The sequence below is a fragment of the Poecilia latipinna genome, unplaced genomic scaffold, assembly GCF_001443285.1.
Source record: "Poecilia latipinna isolate Pla-1442-1.1 unplaced genomic scaffold, P_latipinna-1.0 Scaffold763, whole genome shotgun sequence".
In the NCBI taxonomy this organism is placed as follows: Eukaryota; Metazoa; Chordata; class Actinopteri; order Cyprinodontiformes; family Poeciliidae; genus Poecilia; species Poecilia latipinna.
The window spans coordinates 222,002-239,995 of record NW_015113379.1 but is presented as its reverse complement, the minus strand read 5'-3'; the positions used below and the strand labels follow the sequence as shown (position 1 = coordinate 239,995).

Genomic DNA, 17,994 nt, shown 5'->3' with positions numbered 1-17,994 from the left:
TATATATATATATATATAAATTAGAGAATAAACTGCAGTGAATGTCACACTAACAATATGATGGGACCGTAAAAATGACACAAAGTCAGAACAATACCAGAAGGAAATAGGGGAAATCACAGTTTTGATCTATTATGGTTTTTATTCCCTGGGATTGCACAACACAAATTTAACTTTCTCCATAATTGTTATCGTGTTTTAGTCTAAATAAGAACTCAGATAAACAATGCATAAAAGCTCCAAAATATGTTTTTCTAATTTTGCTACAAAGCTGTAAAGCAAGAGTTTGCATTATTTTTATTGGTGTTCTGTTGAGAGATTATGAGAAGTCAGTATTTTACCAGTAGTAACATTGTTGCATCTCTTCTTTTACAAAACAAACACAGGGCTAGCTAGCACCTTGTCAGAGCTGGGCCAATAATAAAGCTGCTTATTGTAGCTTGTTTCATTACTGACTCAATAATGAAACATGACAAACAAATAATGGCATGGCAGTTCAAATGGATGTTATTTTGTTAATTTTTGCATAGTCTTATTCTTCTTATTCCTACTTATTTATTCGATGGTTAATAAGTCTGAGAACACCATCCGAACTTTGCAGTAGCAAAGTTGCAGCATCGTTTTGTGTGGTTAGTTTGCCAGAGGAGTGATGGGTCACAAAATAGAGGAAAGAACATTATGTGGAAATGCTGATGCCACGTCTCAACTCATCTGCCAGGAAGTTAGTGTTTGGGTCTTCGAAATGGCTAATGACTGAAAACATTCTAGCAAATTAGTCACAAAATGGCCACACAAAGTCCAACAAGGACTCTGGAGTGGCCGTCACAAAACTCTGATCTAAAGTCCAAACCTGACTCAGTTACACCAGTTCTGTCAGGAGGAATGGGCCAAAATCCCAGCAAACTATTGTGAGAAAATTGTAGGAAGAAGCCCAAAACATTTGACCTAAGTTACACAGAAAATCTGCAAAATATAAAGAAAATGCATCAAAACATCTAAATCCAATGAAAGTTAAAAATATATATTTCTAATTGTTGTGTTATTCAGCAAATATGAATCATTCTGGTGATCCAAAGCAAATTAAAACAGAAAAAGTTTAGTTCCATCTTGAAGTGAGAGAACAAGGTTATAAGCGTGTCTTTTTTTATACACTGTACACAAATGTTTCGGTTTCAATTATGTCCACTGTTGGTAAGATATTTACTACTCGCAACCTTTCAACAGAATCCCATTTAAGAAATTGAGCTATCCCTTTAAATGGAGCCGCCTTGTTTCGGATGATTCCAAAATGCTGTGTGACTCAGTCCTCTAGTGGCAGCGGCCCGCTATTCAGCCGCACCACTTAGATCAGGTTCATCTTCAAAACAAACTAAATGCGACGCGTATCATTATGTCTGCGACGGACCGGACCGGACCGTCACGCATGCAACCTACACTGGTTTTGTCAAGGAAAACAGAAAAATATTTAACAGTCATGAAAAATAAAACAATCTTCTGAATTTAAATTAAGAAATACAGCAGATTTAAGAAGAACAAAATAAAAATACAAATGTCTGGAGCTATTTATAATGTGTGATGATAGGCTCTGAATAAAAGTGTAAAATATTATCTAGGATCCTATATCAAATACTCAGCCTCCCAAAGATCTGACAACTACTTTAAAACTGGAGATCATTATCTTTCCTATAAAAAGAGTTGGGAATCTCACAGATTAGCGAGTTCAGCTTAAAGTCAAACAAGTTGCATTTCAAACAACAGGGGATGAACTACCACAACGTGCTCAAACGAGATAAAATGTAGCTATTTCATTGAATTTACACTCAGGACTGAGCCGACCCACTCTCACTTTAGCTGGAGCACCAATTAAGTTGTTTCCCACAGCGTGGCAAAGACACACCAAACTACACACTAATCCTAAAAACAAATGTAAGTAGCAAGTCAAACATCGTTGTCAATATCTTTTTCTTCAAAATGAATTGGGATAACCTGGGTCTCATTTAGATGAGTCCCTTTTCTGCCCACATGCTGGACTCGGAGTTCAACCTGGACCCCTTAAATCTGCCTAAAGGAGAAACGGAGAACCCGTCGCTTCCCTCCACCTCACAGCTGTTCTCCCGATTCTCTAAGCTTTTAGCTGGTGCTTGTTATTTCCTTACGTTTGGAGGCCATTTCGGTGGCGGTGCTGCTTGCTCCCCTCTCTTCCCTGAGCTTCCACCGTTGGCTTGCACCCCAGGCTTTTTTTGGCCTTCCCAGCTCCGTCAGCAGTATAAGGCTGCCCCGGCCTAATTTTATCCCATGCTGGATACACCCTATGACGACTCACTCACACACACACACTGAAAACTGGGAACCTGAGACATGTCCCATCAGCTTCCTGGGACCCTCCTGCCCTCTCGGTCAGCGTGTGAGAGGCCTGTCCAGACCAGCCAGGAGCAGCTTCTGATGTGAAATTTATCACTGATCAGGATTCATGAGGGAACAGCCCAGGTCTGTAGGCACCAGCTGCACTCTGCAGCACTGATGACAAACTGATGAATTTCAGATTGAGGCTGACTCAAGCTGTAGATGGAAACGGCATCACAGGAGTTCAAGGTCTAAATGTAAATAGATTCGGCTGAGTCACTTTTAGGTTTGTGCTTTAAATTGTGTCTCTTTGAGCCAAATTTTAGTTTCTATTTCAGTATTTAAGTTCAATGTTCACACTGACTTGTTTGACTCCGTTTTGACGATACTTTCCCTTTAATAAAATTTTTAATATGAAAATTATTGCACCTTGAGGGAAATTTTCGGATATTGTGTGGGAAAGCATAATAAAATAATCAGGACATTATAGGCTCAAATATTTTTGAAATCTAAAGTATATTTTAAAAAAAATGCATGGCAGGTTTTATTCAGACTTGCATTAATTATTTGAGAAAGGAAACCAAAATGGAAAAGCTGTAAGTGGAAAAACTGAGTACGCCCATGCTGCCTCCAAGGGATCTGCCACCAATTCGACCAACCAAAATAAAAGGTATTTGACCCACAGCTAAAGTTGGGCAGAAACTGGTTAATTAACGCATTTCTCCAAACGGTAACAAATTTATTACAGAACAGCAGAAAGAAAAAATAACTTCAGTGTTGCTTTGGGTCAAAGTCCAGACCTCAGCTTGATTGAAAGCTTGTGCATACTAAAAACAAGGTGTACTTAGTTTTTTTTTTTTTTCTCACAGCTTTTTGTTCATACTTGGCTTTTGCTGAGGAAATATTGCCAATGTGGAAGTAAAGAGGCATTCATCCTCTTTACTCTGTAATGTTGTCATGATTTTCTTTTGCCTTCTTCTTTGTTAGTTTTGTATCACATCAAAACTAACAAAATAACAACAAATAACATTTAAAAAATAGTCTTTAAGGCTAATTCCATAACATGCAACTGTTTCACTTAGATGACTTGCCATTTTTATCTAACTGTAATGTATTTTTGTTTCTTTTATGCCTGTATTTAACTATAATTCTTGTAACTGTGTTTGATACTTGCTACTGCTCCTGGTATTTCTTGAAAAAAGAAGTTTTGAAGCTCAATGGGATTTAAATAAACGTTAAATATGCAGATTATGAGTAGTACTAAAGCAATAAATGACTATTTAGAGGAAATCAAAACTCAGGTAATGGGTTATTTTCTTTGCTCTTTTGCGACCAGCAGCCTGTTGTAAATTACGCATCCATCGTTGTCGAAGCACATCAAGCTACATGATTATTTACAGAGGGAGGCGCCGTCATTCTGGCTGACCCCACAGGTTTGAGCTGTTGTCTGAGAAACGCCACCAAGGAAAGCAGCTGTCAGTCACAGCAGGTTGCATAATCATGAGAAAACAAAATCTGTTCATTTAGATTAAAATAAACACAGAGGGGATTTTGGTCCTAAAGCTACAACAGCTTATTCCATTACAGTTTTCAGGTCTTATATATTTTTCCCGTTTTTTATTTTTATTTTTTTTTCAATGGAAAACTGATTCTCTGTGTAGTCAGAACCAAGCGATACCAACAAATGTATAATTTAATTTAAATCTCCAATCCACGAGCTTTGTAGCTTTCCAGAACCTCACAAGAGGATTCATCCCCTGAACCTGAACACATTTTGCAGCATTGCATCAAATTTTTATATATTTTATTAGGGTTTTAAGTAGGAAATGTGATGCAGAACTATACCATGGGAAGAAACTTCTGGCACAAACTGGCATTCATCCTCTTTACTCTGACAAACCTAAATAAAATCCACTCACCCAACCAACAGAGTCCGTAAGTGGGTAATAAAATCTAGGGTACCCTAACCCCTATTAACGCAGAATAATGTTATAAATTCCAGTAACTGAAACAATAATATGGTTGCTAATATCCTTTATGGCAATGAGGGCTGTTATTAAAACTTTCTTCTCCCCTTTCTGTGAGTCACTGAAATCTATATCAAGTCTGAGCATCAGGTTCGTTCAAAAGGCCGAATTCAGCAGGGCGCCTGCTGTTTCTCGCCGAATTAGCAATTTCCCAGCCAGCATGCCTGGGGCCTGCGGGTCCCACGATGGCCCCACATGGGTTTGCCCATGTAGGGCCACAGCCCACATGGGCCCTACATGGGCCCTAAATGGACAAACCCATGTGGGCTACCACCATATAGGGCCCATGTAGGGCCCATGTGGGCTGTGGCCTTACATGGGCAAACCCATGTGGGGCCATCGTGGAACCTGCGGACAAACCAATATGGGACCCATATGGCCTGCCCTCCTTTTCCCCACATAGGGCCCACCTAGGAATGCTGGCAGGGTTGTATAATAAAAACTGTCACTTTGTTGTGACATTATAGTGTAAAACAGCTAATGTGCGAAAAATTCAAGCACCTGGTTAGAAACAACCAATCAAAACCAAGGAGGAGGGTCTTAGCGCTGCCAATCACTCTGCTCACCACCTCCCCCTATGCTCTCTGCTGGGTTACAGCTGGTTCACCACAATGGAGCGTGTCAAGAATGCTGTCATCTGATGATGATGGATAAATGGTTTTCCTGGAATGTTAAGTCGCTTCTTCACCATAAGCACATTTAGCAGAATGAACACAAGGTTTATTGGCAGCACTAAAACATTTGACCTGACTGGTTGGTTTTTAATGGGAGCGACAACAGTGTCACTGGGAGGAGGCGGAGGAGCTCGGTTTTTTCACAGATTATCTGTCTCGTGCTAAACTGTGACAATATAGTGACAGTTTTAGCAAATATGTACAAAAAATTTTTTTTTTTTAAACAGAGGTTACAAACTGTAGCTTTAAGTTGGAGCAGCGGATCAAACAGAAGGTACTAATTACAGAAAATCACAATGGGGTGAAAGTTCACCTTTCATGTTTTATCTGAAAACATAAAAGCCGTTCATTAGTCAGTTATGTGCTACCTTGTGTTGGTCTAACAAATCAAATTTTTATCGAATGCATTGCACTTTGTGGTTCTAACGTGATGAAAAATGTAAAGTTTCAGGGGTTTCATGTTTGTGAACTGGCACACAAAACAAGAAGAAGAAGCTCAGACAGATGCACGAAAAGCTATTATGCAAAAAAAAAAAAACGTTAAACACCCACGAAGCAATAATGATTAAATTCTAGTTAAAGACTTGAGCTCGTCTTTACACATAATTACACAATGGCTGCAGCTTAAATTACAGGCTTTATTTTAGGGGGCGCATGTGTCACCATGGCAAATGTTTTAAAAAAGGAAACAAAATAAAGTGTAATATCACTTTAAAGAGACCATCCACACCAGAGTCTCACCATCGAATCACAGGCTCCCTAAATGGCCGACAGCCCTTTAATCCACAAGCCTATAATCCCGGCCGATCAAAGGTTGAGATTACCATCATCATGGGAGGGCCAGAGCTGCAGATAGGTGGACAGTGACAGAGGGAGAGCAACAGAGGAAGAGATTGGTGCACACAAATAGCCAGCCAATCACAGCGGAGGCAGGGAAAATAACAAGGCCAGGGGGGGGAGAGCTGGAGAAAGAGGGTAGAGCTATGAAAAAGCGAGGGAGAAGGTGAAATCACAGTCACACAGAGAAGACACCAAAAAACAAAGAGGAGAGAGGAAGGATGAGGGGAGGAGAGTGCGCTGATCAGTGAGGTCTCCAGAGGGGAAGACGAAAGGAGATGAGCAGCAAGAGGGAGGGGAGCAGAGCATCCATCAGCTGAGGCAGCCATGCTCTGAGCCCTGGAGCAGCAGGGCTACGCAGACACTGCACAGGCCCAGAGTCAGGCCCGAAGCCCGGCCCTGCGTCCCATCCACAAGCACCAGAGCCTGGACAAGCGAAGATCACACCCTCACCAGCTGCGCATAGGAGCCATGAGGACGGCCAGGAAGGGCAACGTGGAGATGCCTGCATTCGTGCGGCAGCTGGTCAAAGAAACAGAGAAGAGGGTCAGCTCTTTCTTCAAAGGGGGCCGCGGGGGGGCGTCAGACGGGGAGCAGAGGGGGCAGGGGGAGAAGGAGGAGGTGATCCCCAGCCCATACCTGGACCGGCCGGTGCTGGACAAGCTGACCGAGGAGGGCTGCGCCCGCTGGGGCCTCACCTACGCCCTGGGGAGCATGCAGGGCTGGAGGGCCAACATGGAGGACTTCCACAACTGCGTGCCGCAGCTGGGAGGAGAGCTCGCCGAGTGGAGCTTCTTCGCCGTGTTCGACGGCCACGCTGGCAGCACGGTGGCCCAGTACTGCTCCCAGCACCTTCTGGGGCACATCCTGGGCACAGGTAAGAGATTTCACACTGAACATGTGATGAAGACATGCACTGTTTTGGGGGGGATTTTTCAGTCTCAGTTTACACCCATTTGTGCGCACAGGTGGGGTCGGACCTGAGGACAACCCTGAAAAGGTGAAGGGGGCCATCATAGAGGGCTTCATGCAGACAGACAAACACCTGCACTCTGTGGCCCGGCGAGAAGGCTGGGAGAGAGGCGGCACCACCGTGGTGTCCACCCTCCTCTCCCCATACTACATCTACTTCGGCAACTGCGGCGACTCCAGGGCCGTGCTGTGCCGGTCGGGGCAGGTGTGTTTCTCCACCGAGGACCACAAACCGTACAGCCCTCTGGAGAAGGAGCGCATCGAAAGCGCCGGCGGGTCGGTGTCCCTTCAGAGGATCAACGGTTCCCTGGCTGTGTCCCGAGCTTTGGGGGACTTCAGCTACAAAGGGGCGGAAAACCGGACCCCCAGCCAGCAGATGGTCTCGCCGGAGCCAGAGGTGTGTGTGGTGGAGCGCTCGCCCATGGACGAGTTCCTGGTGCTGGCCTGCGACGGCGTGTGGGACACCATCAGCAACGAGGAGCTCTGCGCTTTCGTCCACAACCGGCTGCAGGTCTGCACTGACCTGAGGGATGTCTGCACTCAAGTCATCGACCTCTGTCTGTACAAGGTCAGAGTGACATCTGTGCATGTTGCTTCAGGTTTAGCATGGTCCTACTGTGATGAGAGCAACAGAGACTTTTAGTTACAGCACAAACCAAAACAAGAGGTTCATGTAAAGTTATATTATTCTGTAGATTTTATCCCTGATCTAAAGGTTCTAAGTTCAGCTTAGAGCAACATTGTCAGTCGATGTTCAGACTGTGTCATGTTTAAAATAATCAATAACTGCTTAACAAGTTAACTGATTTTAATTTGACAGGCTAGTTGGAACTTAAACATCTTGGATTTGATTTTTCCTGAAATAAAATCAAATGTCACTGTGCAAAGGGTATTAAGATTGTGTTTTTAAGAAATGTAATGCAATTTGAAAAACACAGGTAAAAAAAAAAAAAACAAAACTAATCAAAAATACTTGAATATTTAGAAATAGTTTTGCAAACTCAGTAAAAGATTAGGTTTAAAAATCAACCTTTTTAAGCTTAATATCGTGTTATAATGTCATTCCCTTATCAAAACACACCCGGAGTGTTGCCTTCATTCTTCCATGCATGTTGAGAAATCCTTGAATCTCTCATGGCAGCCATTCTCACAAGTGCCTCCTCCACTCAGCTCCTTCAGACTAGCAGCAGCAGCAATTAGCAAACACCTGGTGGAACTGCACATCTGCTGCGCTCATTATACAACCTACTTCTCAGTGAAATGTTCCTAAGAACAATGTTAAATGTTTATAGAGGAATGTCGCTATGACGACGTGCTTAAAGTGGAGTGTCGGAGAGAGCAGGAGTTTCTTAAAGAGACAGAGGCCCAATTTCAAGGCAAAGTCAAATTTCTTTTAAGTCATTTTTGATATGTAAAGCATTTTATAACAACTGAAGATAGCGTAGTTACTTGATTGTGCTTTAAAATGGTACTATTATGCCTGGAAAATAGATAATACTGTCTTTTTCAGACAAGCAATTAGAAGATGGATGCTTACAAAGACACATAATGTAATTATCAGAGTTTTGTGTTTTGGGCCAGTTCCAATTTTCTCATTAAGTCCTCCAATATCTGATGATGAAGCAATGACATTCAATTTTTTTTTCTGACCATGATTTCATTGGTTAATTATTAGCGTTAAGAGGAGAGGCAACTTCACACTGTATGTGCTCTGCTCAACCTTCCTGCCTAAAGTCTTGCTCTCTCCCTCACTCTCTTGTGTCTTCATTAAATCCCAGGCATGCCAATAGTTTTTAATGTCTATGTGCCTCCTCTGATTTAATTTAAACACTCCAGTGACTCTGACAGCAGCTGTCCAACTGAGTTTTCTTCACTGAGCAACAACGTCCACATTGCAGAGTGTTGCTGTGTGAGCAACCTGATTGGTTTTATTTATACAAGTTAATAGAAATATACCTATTTGTGTTGTTGCATTCTTGTGGACACTACTGAGAATCTCTGGTTTGGAAAGCCATGATACTGCCTGAAAATCCAGCGCTGATCTCTGCTAAAGCTTCCAGTTCATTTACGCTGCAGCTGCTCTTCGTGGTACAATAGTCCACTCATCGCTTCTAAATAGACTGCAGGAGTGTCCGAAGATGTTACATTGATTTCTCCTGGATCCCCAGTCAAATGGATCCATTTCAGAAATGATCAATGATTACATCCTGAAAATCTTCAGGTGTACAAGATTTGATCCTTCGTAGAAAGATATTCTCACAAATAAACACACATTCTTACTCCCATGATGCACCCTGCTGTCGGGACATCATGTCTCAGTTATGTAACACAGCTTCAGTTTGGATGTGCAGCACAACCTCAAAACTGCCATGCTCGGTTTACATTTTCCTGCTTCACTCCATCCGTGTTACAGAGGTGTGCAAACCTTGAGGTGAAACTGACCCATCTCTAAAGCGACTCACGCAGGACGAGAGAGCGTCCTGTGTGCTGACATTTGTGAGGTCAGCCATCATTACCCACCCCGTGCTGACGCTGCTTTGCTCTGCTTCACAGGGCAGCTTGGACAACATCAGCATCATCTTGCTCTGCTTCCCTGGCGCCCCCCAGCTGTCAGCAGAAGCATTACACCAGGAGGCCGAGCTGGAGGACCTGCTGGAATCCAAAGTGGCAGGTTTGTTAGGGGAGTAAACTTTATAATGCAAGAGTGGCTTACTCTGTTTTTCAACTTTAATTAATGTGCTTGTTCAAATTTAAACCCATGGTTTTCTCAAACCTTCCTACTACAACAACAATATCTACATTTATAAACCCAAACATAGATAAAATTGTGTATTGGCAATTATGTGCCACATTGATTATGATGCAGAGTTAAGAAGACCTTACCTTTGTCACAACTCCTTGATTGTATTGTACAGCTGCCTCCTGTTTCAGTGGAGCAGGAAGCTTTGGATAATTAAAGCTGTTGAGTATGTAACATGCACTGTTTAAAAAAATAATGCGTTTCTAACTTTCGGTAAAATACCGACAGCTGTGGTTGCTAGAATTTTACGCTGAAGTCCGTAGAATACGGTCAAATTCTATGGTAACCAGCTTCCGGTATTTTACTGTAAATTAGAGATGTTTTTACGTGTTTTTAGTGTGGACAGATCTGGAGAGGCTAACGCATTTCTTTGACATGCCGAAAAATTAACTGGCATAGGAATCACAACTCAGATGCCGCTTTTACAGTAGACTGAATATTTTTGACGTGAACGTTTTTTTCACCTGTTTTGAAAAAAATAAAAATAAAAAATCTACATTTATGTCGCACAATCTGTGAAGTTCTTGTCAAACAATGTTGTAATACATATGCCACGCCAGCATGTGATGCTAAAGACCAATGTAATGGCATCAAACTTCAAATGAAGAAGAGACAGACCTTTGCTGTTGGTTTGGCCTAAGGGGGATAAGTAAACTTTTTGTGTTTGGTAGCACAAAAATGATCATAGGCATTCATAAGGTGGACCTCTACATTGTTGCTTTTGATTATTTCCACACTATGTTTAAAAATATCTATCCATTTAAAAGTTTAACAATACATGTAGATCCACTGCTATGGAATCAACATGTGCTATTCGTGTGTTCCAGGGATTATCTAATAACTTAATGTAATGCTAAACAATGCAAACAGCACTGATGGAAATTAGGGTGCGTTCACACTGCAGCCTGAAGTGACCCAATTCCGATTTTTTTTGGCAATTCCGATTTTTTTTTTGCCAGGGCCGTTCACACTGCCAGTTGCGGGCAAACGACCTGAAAGTGTCCCGCATGCTCACTAGAGGGCGCAATAGCGTCAGCGTTCTCAATGTTCTGTCAACCGCCATAAAAAGAAGAAGTGCTCAGTGTTTGCGGAAGTAAATATGGAGGCTAACGGTGGAGTTAGCTTACACATTTGAAGTTGTTGTCCGGCCGGAGCAGCATATTAACAACTTAATCATCATACAGTCCGTCATTGTTGTTGTTTTTCTTCCCGGTTGCGCGTATCAGGATGCAGAATAGTGAGATTTGTTGAGAATTAGTGACGTTCAGTTCGGATGAGTGCAGCCTGGACGTTAGGTCGCATTTGAATCGGATACGTGTCGGATATGGGTCACATTCGAAATAGAATCCGACCTGTGCTGTTCACACTGCCATGAAAAGATCGGATACAGGTCGCATTACGTCAAAACATCGGAATTAGGTCACTTCAGGCTGCAGTGTGAACGCACCCTTATTCACCTCCTCGAAGTTGTTCCACCGGTTGACAGCTCGGCCTACTATTTTTTCCAATAGAAATAACATAAAAAAAATAAACGCAAGAAATGATATAATAAAATGAAAAAGCAGATACAAGATAACAATAATGTTGAATTGCAATTCATTAAAATGCTGCCCAATACAAAAGGTGATTCGCAACAAGCAAACTAAAGGAGCATAAATACAATTTTAAGAAAATGCCACACTAAAAGAGGAGGGCAGGGCTAAAGGCATTCAGCAATACCCCAAAAGGCCTATTAAAAGGAAAGCCAACCATCATACTCTCCAACAAACGTACAACATTAATTGTTTTTCATGGAGTTCGGCGACATACCTGGCAGAGTACTTCAAATAAAAAGTGCTAATAAGAATAGTAAACAGATGCAGAGAGTGAGAAGACAACCAAACGTAAGAAATTAAAGAGATGTGGTGTGATTTGAACACACCACATCTCTTTAATTGTGATGTAGTTCTGTAGTACCAACAGAACTACAGAACAAAGCAGTTTACTTCAAAAGTGAAAGTGCACAAAGTATGGAGCCGTTTGCTGAAAGTGCTCACGCGAGTGTTTCTGTGTCCTGATGTCTGACAGAAATCTATGACGAGTTGTCTGCCTCCGGGGAGGAGCCTGACCTGCTGTCTGTCCTCACAGTCCTGGCGTCCACCGTCATTCCTGGCTTACCTCCAGGTGGAGGCATACAGAGCAAGTAAGGCAGCCCAAAATGTAACCTAAAGTATCTACATGTAAAATCAAAGCTACACTTATACACTGGTTTCAAAAAAAAAAAAAAAAACACCACCACCATGTCATGTTTGTGTGTTACAGGAGAAACTGTATTATCTCTGCTTACTATCATCAAAGAGAGACACACAACCCTGCAGTACCAAATGTGAGTCCACACTAAACCGTTTTCTCACTGAAATCCATCTATTTTATTTTAATATACAAAATATGCCTCTGTTTTCAACATTACTTGTCTTAACAGGCTCTGGGAAGTTCATGAGACCCTGAAGTGGATACTCTCTGACTCAGAGGGACTGTAATAAAATGTGAATATTAAACTGTTTCCTCATGTGTGCAGTCTGACCATAAGGGGGAATCACGTGACCTGACAAAGGTGTTTGTTTACATCATGCTCGCAGGCGGCATCTTGTTAAAACAAATGCAATGCACAAAGAGATCTAATAAAGCCTAAAACTTTATATTTGTACCAGACGGATATTTTGTAAAACGTACTCGGACACAGAGCAAGGAATGAACATATGCCTCTAATTCAGTGAACACACAGCACAGCTAATCAATTCAAAGGACAGATCAGTACAACCGGATTAAAAGCAACTGTGACACTGTACATTTTCATCGGATAAATAAAACAGGACTATTTGATACACATGACGTATTTTAAAGAAAATTTTAAAGTAAACATGTTTGGAATTGAACAGTTAATTGTCAACGCTAGTGAGCATGCAAATGGCCATTTGTTCCTACAGGAAATAGTAATAAAAGGGGGTCAGGGAACTCATTTATGTTTCTTATTGCTGGTGATAAGTAAATAATTACAAATATTTTATTATACATACATAAAGGAAAAAAATACATTTCACAAACCAGAAGATAAATTTTTTTTTCTAAAGTGGTTAATAATAATGTCTGTATTTTTATTGTAACTGCAGAAAAAAAACATTTGCTTATCAGGAAGTTTGGCCAGAACATATCCAGACAATGGCCTAAATCTGAATTTAATGACAACTCAAATTTCTACATGGCCATGTTCATGCATTTACCAACTTTCTAAGGATTTTGAAATTGTCTGTGAAATGTATTTTTTCAGTGAGCTGATCATGTCCTGTGCTGCCTTATTCTTCTCTCATATGGTAGATAAAACATCAGCAACAAACAACAGAACGGGTCAGTTTCCGTATTGGTTCTTTTATCTACATCGTTCTGCATCATCCTGTTACGTTTGTTTATCATTTTCTGTGTTTAAACATTAAATGATGAGAGTAAAGATTTTAATCTGAATAAAGAACATATGACTCACTTTTTGTTTTCCTGTTGATTTTGTGCTTTTTTTTTTTCACCTGTGGGAAATAAGCAATCTTCACTTTTAAGGTCGTTTCATTTTTGTGGGACAGAATAACGGACAGAAATAATAGCTGAGAAAAAACAAATTGCATTAATGTTAAAACGTTTTTGCATTTGTATTCAAATAAATAAATATTTGATGCTGGAATTCTGTCTTCCACATTTTGAACATATCATACAACATATCTACAAGGACACAAAAAGTGGTTGAAGAAGAAACACAATAAGTGTTTGGACCAGAGTCCAACAGAAAATGTGTGCAGGGAGGTGAAGCTTTAAGTCACCAAGCAGCGGCAAAGAGAAATAAAAGATTTAAAGCTAGTTTAATGCGGAGTGAGCTAAACTCCCTCCTGAGATGTGTGCAAACTCAGTGAGCAGCAACAGAAAAAGTCTTCCTGCAAACTTGTCAAAAAAAACCAACAATCTGACAAGTACTAAAATCTGTTTTCGTGGAGATTTGACACTTCTTTGATTAACAAATGGTAGATTTTTAACATTTATTTACAATTATTTTTCCGCATTCTGTCTCACAACAATAAAATAAAACTCCCAAACTTACTAAAAATGTTTCTTTATCGAAACAAAATCTAAGAAAAAGACTTTGAACTGTTAAAATAAAATGTCTGTTAAAAACACGCCACATCAACGCTACGTGCCATAGATGGATGCTTCCTTTCCTTGCATAGTAAAAGATCTTTTAAGAGTTCGCTGCGGATCGCTTAAGCTTTTCTCTCTGTGTTTATATGATGGCGTGACTACTTATGTGGCACTTATTGACACAGGAGTGTCCTTTGCGAGCCACATTTGATTAGTTGTTCTCTGCTCAAAAGCCTGGATCTTCTTCAAGATGACTATGAATTTAAATGACTTCTAAGATGGGTGCTTTGTGAGCAATCGACAAATTAAAATGTCTCCTTTCTGCTGTTTGCTAGCCTTTCTATAGTTCTGCTGGAGCTATTTTTAAATACAGGTCACATTTTAATTACTTTACGTTTGAAATGGATAACTAAGAAGCGATGGTAGGTATTGCGTTTGCACGTTATTAACTACTGTGATCCGATAGAACCCTCTCTGTTCTGTGAGGTCCAGCAACATGTGCAGCGTTCTTCAAATCAGCAGCCTCCTTTAAGTGGTCCTCCACGGCTTCTTTCGCCTGATTGCTTTGGTATGAGTCAGTCACTTCAGGACTTCGGGCCCCTCTTCACAAGTCTTTTTTAAGCTAAAAATGTCTCCTTTTTTTCTCGCCTCGCCAAATAAAATCATCACTTACTTGCATTGCAGAGTTCACTATGAAAGTCCGCTGTTCTCTCAACTGAACTAATCTACTGCACCCGGGGCAAAAACAGTCAAAATTCACATGATTTGGTTTGCAAATGCAGATCGGACAAAGCTAATGGTTTTCTAGAGAGCCCAAAGCAATGACGCTATCTATCCACACTGGTTTCCTGCAGGCGGTTGTTCATGATTCCCAAGGCCCCCACCCCTCCGGAAAACCCGTTCTGGTGCCCGTAGCTCTGCCGGGGCCCTTGGTGAGCAGTTTCACTCAGCTGCTTTTGCAGCAGCGCCAGAGACACCTTATTGGACACCATGAACTCATTGACAGAGATCATCTCTCCGGACAGACGACGGCCCAGATGCACTTCCGCCCCTGGGCCAGCGTCTGTCTCGCTGTCACACACACTTTCCACAGAGCCGTCCGTGTAGCGCTGCCTTCCCATGGGGAACTGGGCGGAAACAGGCTGCACAGCGTTGCGTTTCACTCGCTTGAGTCTGAGGCGTGCCGCCGGACCCCTCTGGCTTTGCTTTTTACCTCGGAGGCAGGGGCAGGAACAGAGCTTGCGTTGCCCAGAGCAGGCCAGCTTCCCCAGGATCCAGTTGAGAGTTTGCTTGATAATGATAGAAATGACATTGAACAGCGAGTAGATGCAGCACACTCCCATTAGGATGAAAAGGCAGTTTCCGAGCCGGTAGGCCCCTTGGGATTCATAGCGCTCCCTCTGACTGCTCACCAGGTCCCCAAAGCCGATGGTGCTGAATGCAACAAAGCAGAAGTAGAGGGAGTCGACGTAGCTCCAGTTCTCCATGGTGCTGTACAGGGTGGAGGCGCTGCAGGCGATCACAACAGACGCCAGTCCCAGAATCAGCATCACGTAATAGACCGACGGTTTCCAGCCTTCCAGGCTGTCCTCTTCACCGGATGACTCCTCTCTGCTCGACGCCACGCCAGCTCCTCCGCACCTCAGCCGCCGTTCATGACACCAGCGCATGATGTATGCCAACATGGTGATGATCCTTTCGAGGAAGAGGTTGAAGAAGAGGATGGTGGCTGCACAGCCAATGAGGCCATAGAAGATGAGGAATATCTTTCCGGCGATGGTCGCCGGTGTGGTCATGCCAAAACCTGGAAAGGACAAAATGAGTGTTAAAAAAACTGAGTGAATTTTTTATTTTTTTTATATCAAACTAAATTGTTGTGAAAAGTTTGTGCAGCCAAAAATATTTGCTTGCGCCGTGATTGTTTTACGAAAATGTTTCCAGAGGTCATCAAAGATCGACCAGTCCACCACATTTACAAAATCAAACTAAATATGTTATCAATCAACTGTGCTACAAACATTTAAATTGCACAAAGCAGCACAAACGTAGCACAAGGAATCTATATCCATTTTGTGTGGTTATGTTTATCTCAGTTGACCTCTAGAACGTTTTTATTATTCTAATCTTTTTACTGCACAAACCAGCACAACTCTAGCACAGTAGACTGATATCGTACCCTGTTTGATTTTGTAAACATAGATGGGCCGGCTGACCTTTAATGACCTCATCAAAGGTCATTTTTACTTACAACATTTTTTGCTACACAAAAGCTCGACACCAATTTTGTTAGATTTGAAGAAAACCCCAGCACCCTCTTCAAACATTACTCAGGTAAAGTCAGCGGTGGCAGTATCTTTACAATTATTGACTCAGTTACCGAAGATCTAAGAGAAATTAAAGTGTATAAAAGCTACATTACCAATAGTAGAGACCACAGTGCCCACAAAGTAAAAAGCTCCAGAAAAGTCCCAGCGTGGCCTCAACTCGTCCACTCTGATCCCCGCTCCGTTCGCCTGCTCATACTGCCGCAGCAGGGTGTGCAGGGCGCCCAGGTTGACCCTGTACCGCCTCGTGAAGTTCTCCAGCTGCTGCTTCCAGAGAAGCCGGGCGCGGATCTCAAACGGGTACTCCAAAGCCGAGAAGATAGCTGCTCCGCACAGCAAGTAGAGAAGGATGAGGCCGGCCAGCAGGCAGAAGCGAGCGTTGTCTTCATTCAGGGGAGCCCGGGAGCAGCAGCAGCAGCAGCAGCCACCTGCAGCCCTCCTCTGAGCCATGAGCACAGCCGACGCACAGAGACGCCACTGCAGAAGCATGCACCTCCACCCCTCCGCCAGGGCCCCCCCAAGTCAAACACGGTTTACTTGCATTTTTGCAAGGAAAGCCAGTTGAAAAGAATCAATGTGCTGAGGGCTGCTTTGATTATTTCATTGTGGAAAATCTGGAACAACACACAAAAAAAGATGCAGATCAATCAGTGGCTGTTGCAAATGCAAAACTTTTAGATGATTTAGATTAATCTTTGCCATGTCTAAATAAATCAAAGTGAAAACATGACTGACTTTGACTGAATTAGAACTTCATAAGGATTATAAGAGTGGAAAATTAACACTTAAAGAAAAAAAAAACGTTTACAAAATCATAACATTTTACATGCATGTCAAAGATTGTTAAACAAATAAAGTATAAAACCTGTTTTTATCCTACCTGGATGCTGAGCGTCCGCTCCCCAGAGCGCAGCTGGTTAGTGTGCGCGTCTTCCATGTGTGTGCTGAACAATGACAAGAAGCCTCTTGAGTTTTGTGTGCGTTTGTCTCCGTGTGTGTGTGTGTGTGTGTGTGTGTGTGTGTGTGTGTGTGTCTGTCTGATGTTTCATCTGTCACATGGTGACATCATCATCTCCTATAAAAACCATCTTCTTTTGACCCCGCCCTGAGTGATATAGTTCTCTCTTCATTATTAAAGTCCTTCTCTTGATTTTACACATTTACCAAATCCCAGATTGGCCAAACCGGACTAAAAAAAAAAACGACACTCATATAATTGTTAATTAAGACATTTGATTGTGCCGGCTATCCAGACGGAAATGGCTTTCTTCTAATTAAACAGGAATAATTAAAACTATTAAAACCACTGTGTGAAAACAAGTTTGGCAGATCACTTTAATAACATCAGAGTGTTGAAACATTATTTTCCGCCTCTGGATTTAGGATCATGATGCAGCTTGCAGAGCCACTAAGTGGCTTTTTGTTGTTCTGCAGACTGTGTGGGAGGATGTACTGAGCATGAGCATCAGGTTTTCTGTCTGTTCATCCCTTTAATCTTGTCTGGTGCTGCAGGTAAGGGCACAGGTTCCCCTCCCCGCCAGCCCACTGATGACAGCATTGGGCAGGTGTGGAAGACACACTGCCCATCTGCCTCAATATGAAGAGAGCCACTGGTCTTTGCTTAGTGCTATTTTTCAAAAAGTTACACAGCAAAAGAAAATAATGCAATTATATTATTTCTTTTGTGGGGATGTTTAACTGAGCAAACCAGCAAAGCAACATGCAGGCGTTTGCACCCATTTTTGCAAGTTTTGAAAATTGATCATATTTTGTTTTAATAGTATGCATGCACATTTTGACATATTAAAATCTCCAACTGCTATGTATTTTTTTTTTATTTTTTATTTTTTTTTACATTT

At 41.9% G+C, this 17,994-nt stretch overlaps 3 protein-coding genes across 4 annotated transcripts in view; 1 reads left to right on the top strand and 2 right to left on the bottom strand.

The window, feature by feature from the left end:
* Positions 1 to 2,441, bottom strand: part of rtn2b (reticulon 2b) — a 10,453-nt gene extending 8,012 nt beyond the window's left edge. Inside the window, exon 1 of one of the 2 annotated variants that reach the window (XM_015046101.1) lies at positions 2,157 to 2,441. In XM_015046101.1, coding sequence (XP_014901587.1) covers positions 2,157 to 2,169 — 13 coding nt within the window. In that variant the 5' untranslated portion in view covers positions 2,170 to 2,441. The remainder of the gene's footprint in view (positions 1 to 2,156) is intronic. The other variant, XM_015046100.1, reaches the window with a different exon arrangement.
* Positions 2,442 to 5,967: 3,526 nt separating this feature from the next.
* ppm1nb (protein phosphatase, Mg2+/Mn2+ dependent, 1Nb (putative)) lies at positions 5,968 to 13,170 on the top strand. Its single transcript, XM_015046098.1, has 6 exons — positions 5,968 to 6,758; positions 6,850 to 7,421; positions 9,407 to 9,524; positions 11,721 to 11,835; positions 11,955 to 12,018; positions 12,115 to 13,170. The coding sequence occupies exons 1-6, from the start codon at positions 6,353 to 6,355 to the stop codon at positions 12,130 to 12,132; spliced, it is 1,293 nt and encodes a 430-aa protein (XP_014901584.1). The 5' UTR covers positions 5,968 to 6,352; the 3' UTR covers positions 12,133 to 13,170.
* Positions 13,171 to 13,770: 600 nt separating this feature from the next.
* kcnk12l (potassium channel, subfamily K, member 12 like) lies at positions 13,771 to 16,891 on the bottom strand. The gene is made up of 2 exons (XM_015046099.1): positions 16,231 to 16,891; positions 13,771 to 15,615 (listed from the first exon to the last, which is right to left on the bottom strand). Exons 1-2 carry the CDS (start codon positions 16,622 to 16,624, stop codon positions 14,639 to 14,641), a joined length of 1,371 nt encoding a protein of 456 aa, XP_014901585.1. The 5' UTR covers positions 16,625 to 16,891; the 3' UTR covers positions 13,771 to 14,638.
* Between the last annotated feature and the right edge of the window lie 1,103 nt (positions 16,892 to 17,994).

Coding starts and splice junctions, on each gene's coding strand:
- ppm1nb (XM_015046098.1), top strand. CDS start 6,353: ATGAGGACGGCCAGGAAGGGCAACGTGGAGATGCCTGCATTCGTGCGG. Junction 7,422..9,406: donor TCGACCTCTGTCTGTACAAG/GTCAGAGTGACA, acceptor TCTGCTTCACAG/GGCAGCTTGGACAACATCAG. Junction 9,525..11,720: donor GCTGGAATCCAAAGTGGCAG/GTTTGTTAGGGG, acceptor GATGTCTGACAG/AAATCTATGACGAGTTGTCT.
- kcnk12l (XM_015046099.1), bottom strand. CDS start 16,624: ATGCTTCTGCAGTGGCGTCTCTGTGCGTCGGCTGTGCTCATGGCTCAG. Junction 15,616..16,230: donor CACTGTGGTCTCTACTATTG/GTAATGTAGCTT, acceptor TGTCCTTTCCAG/GTTTTGGCATGACCACACCG.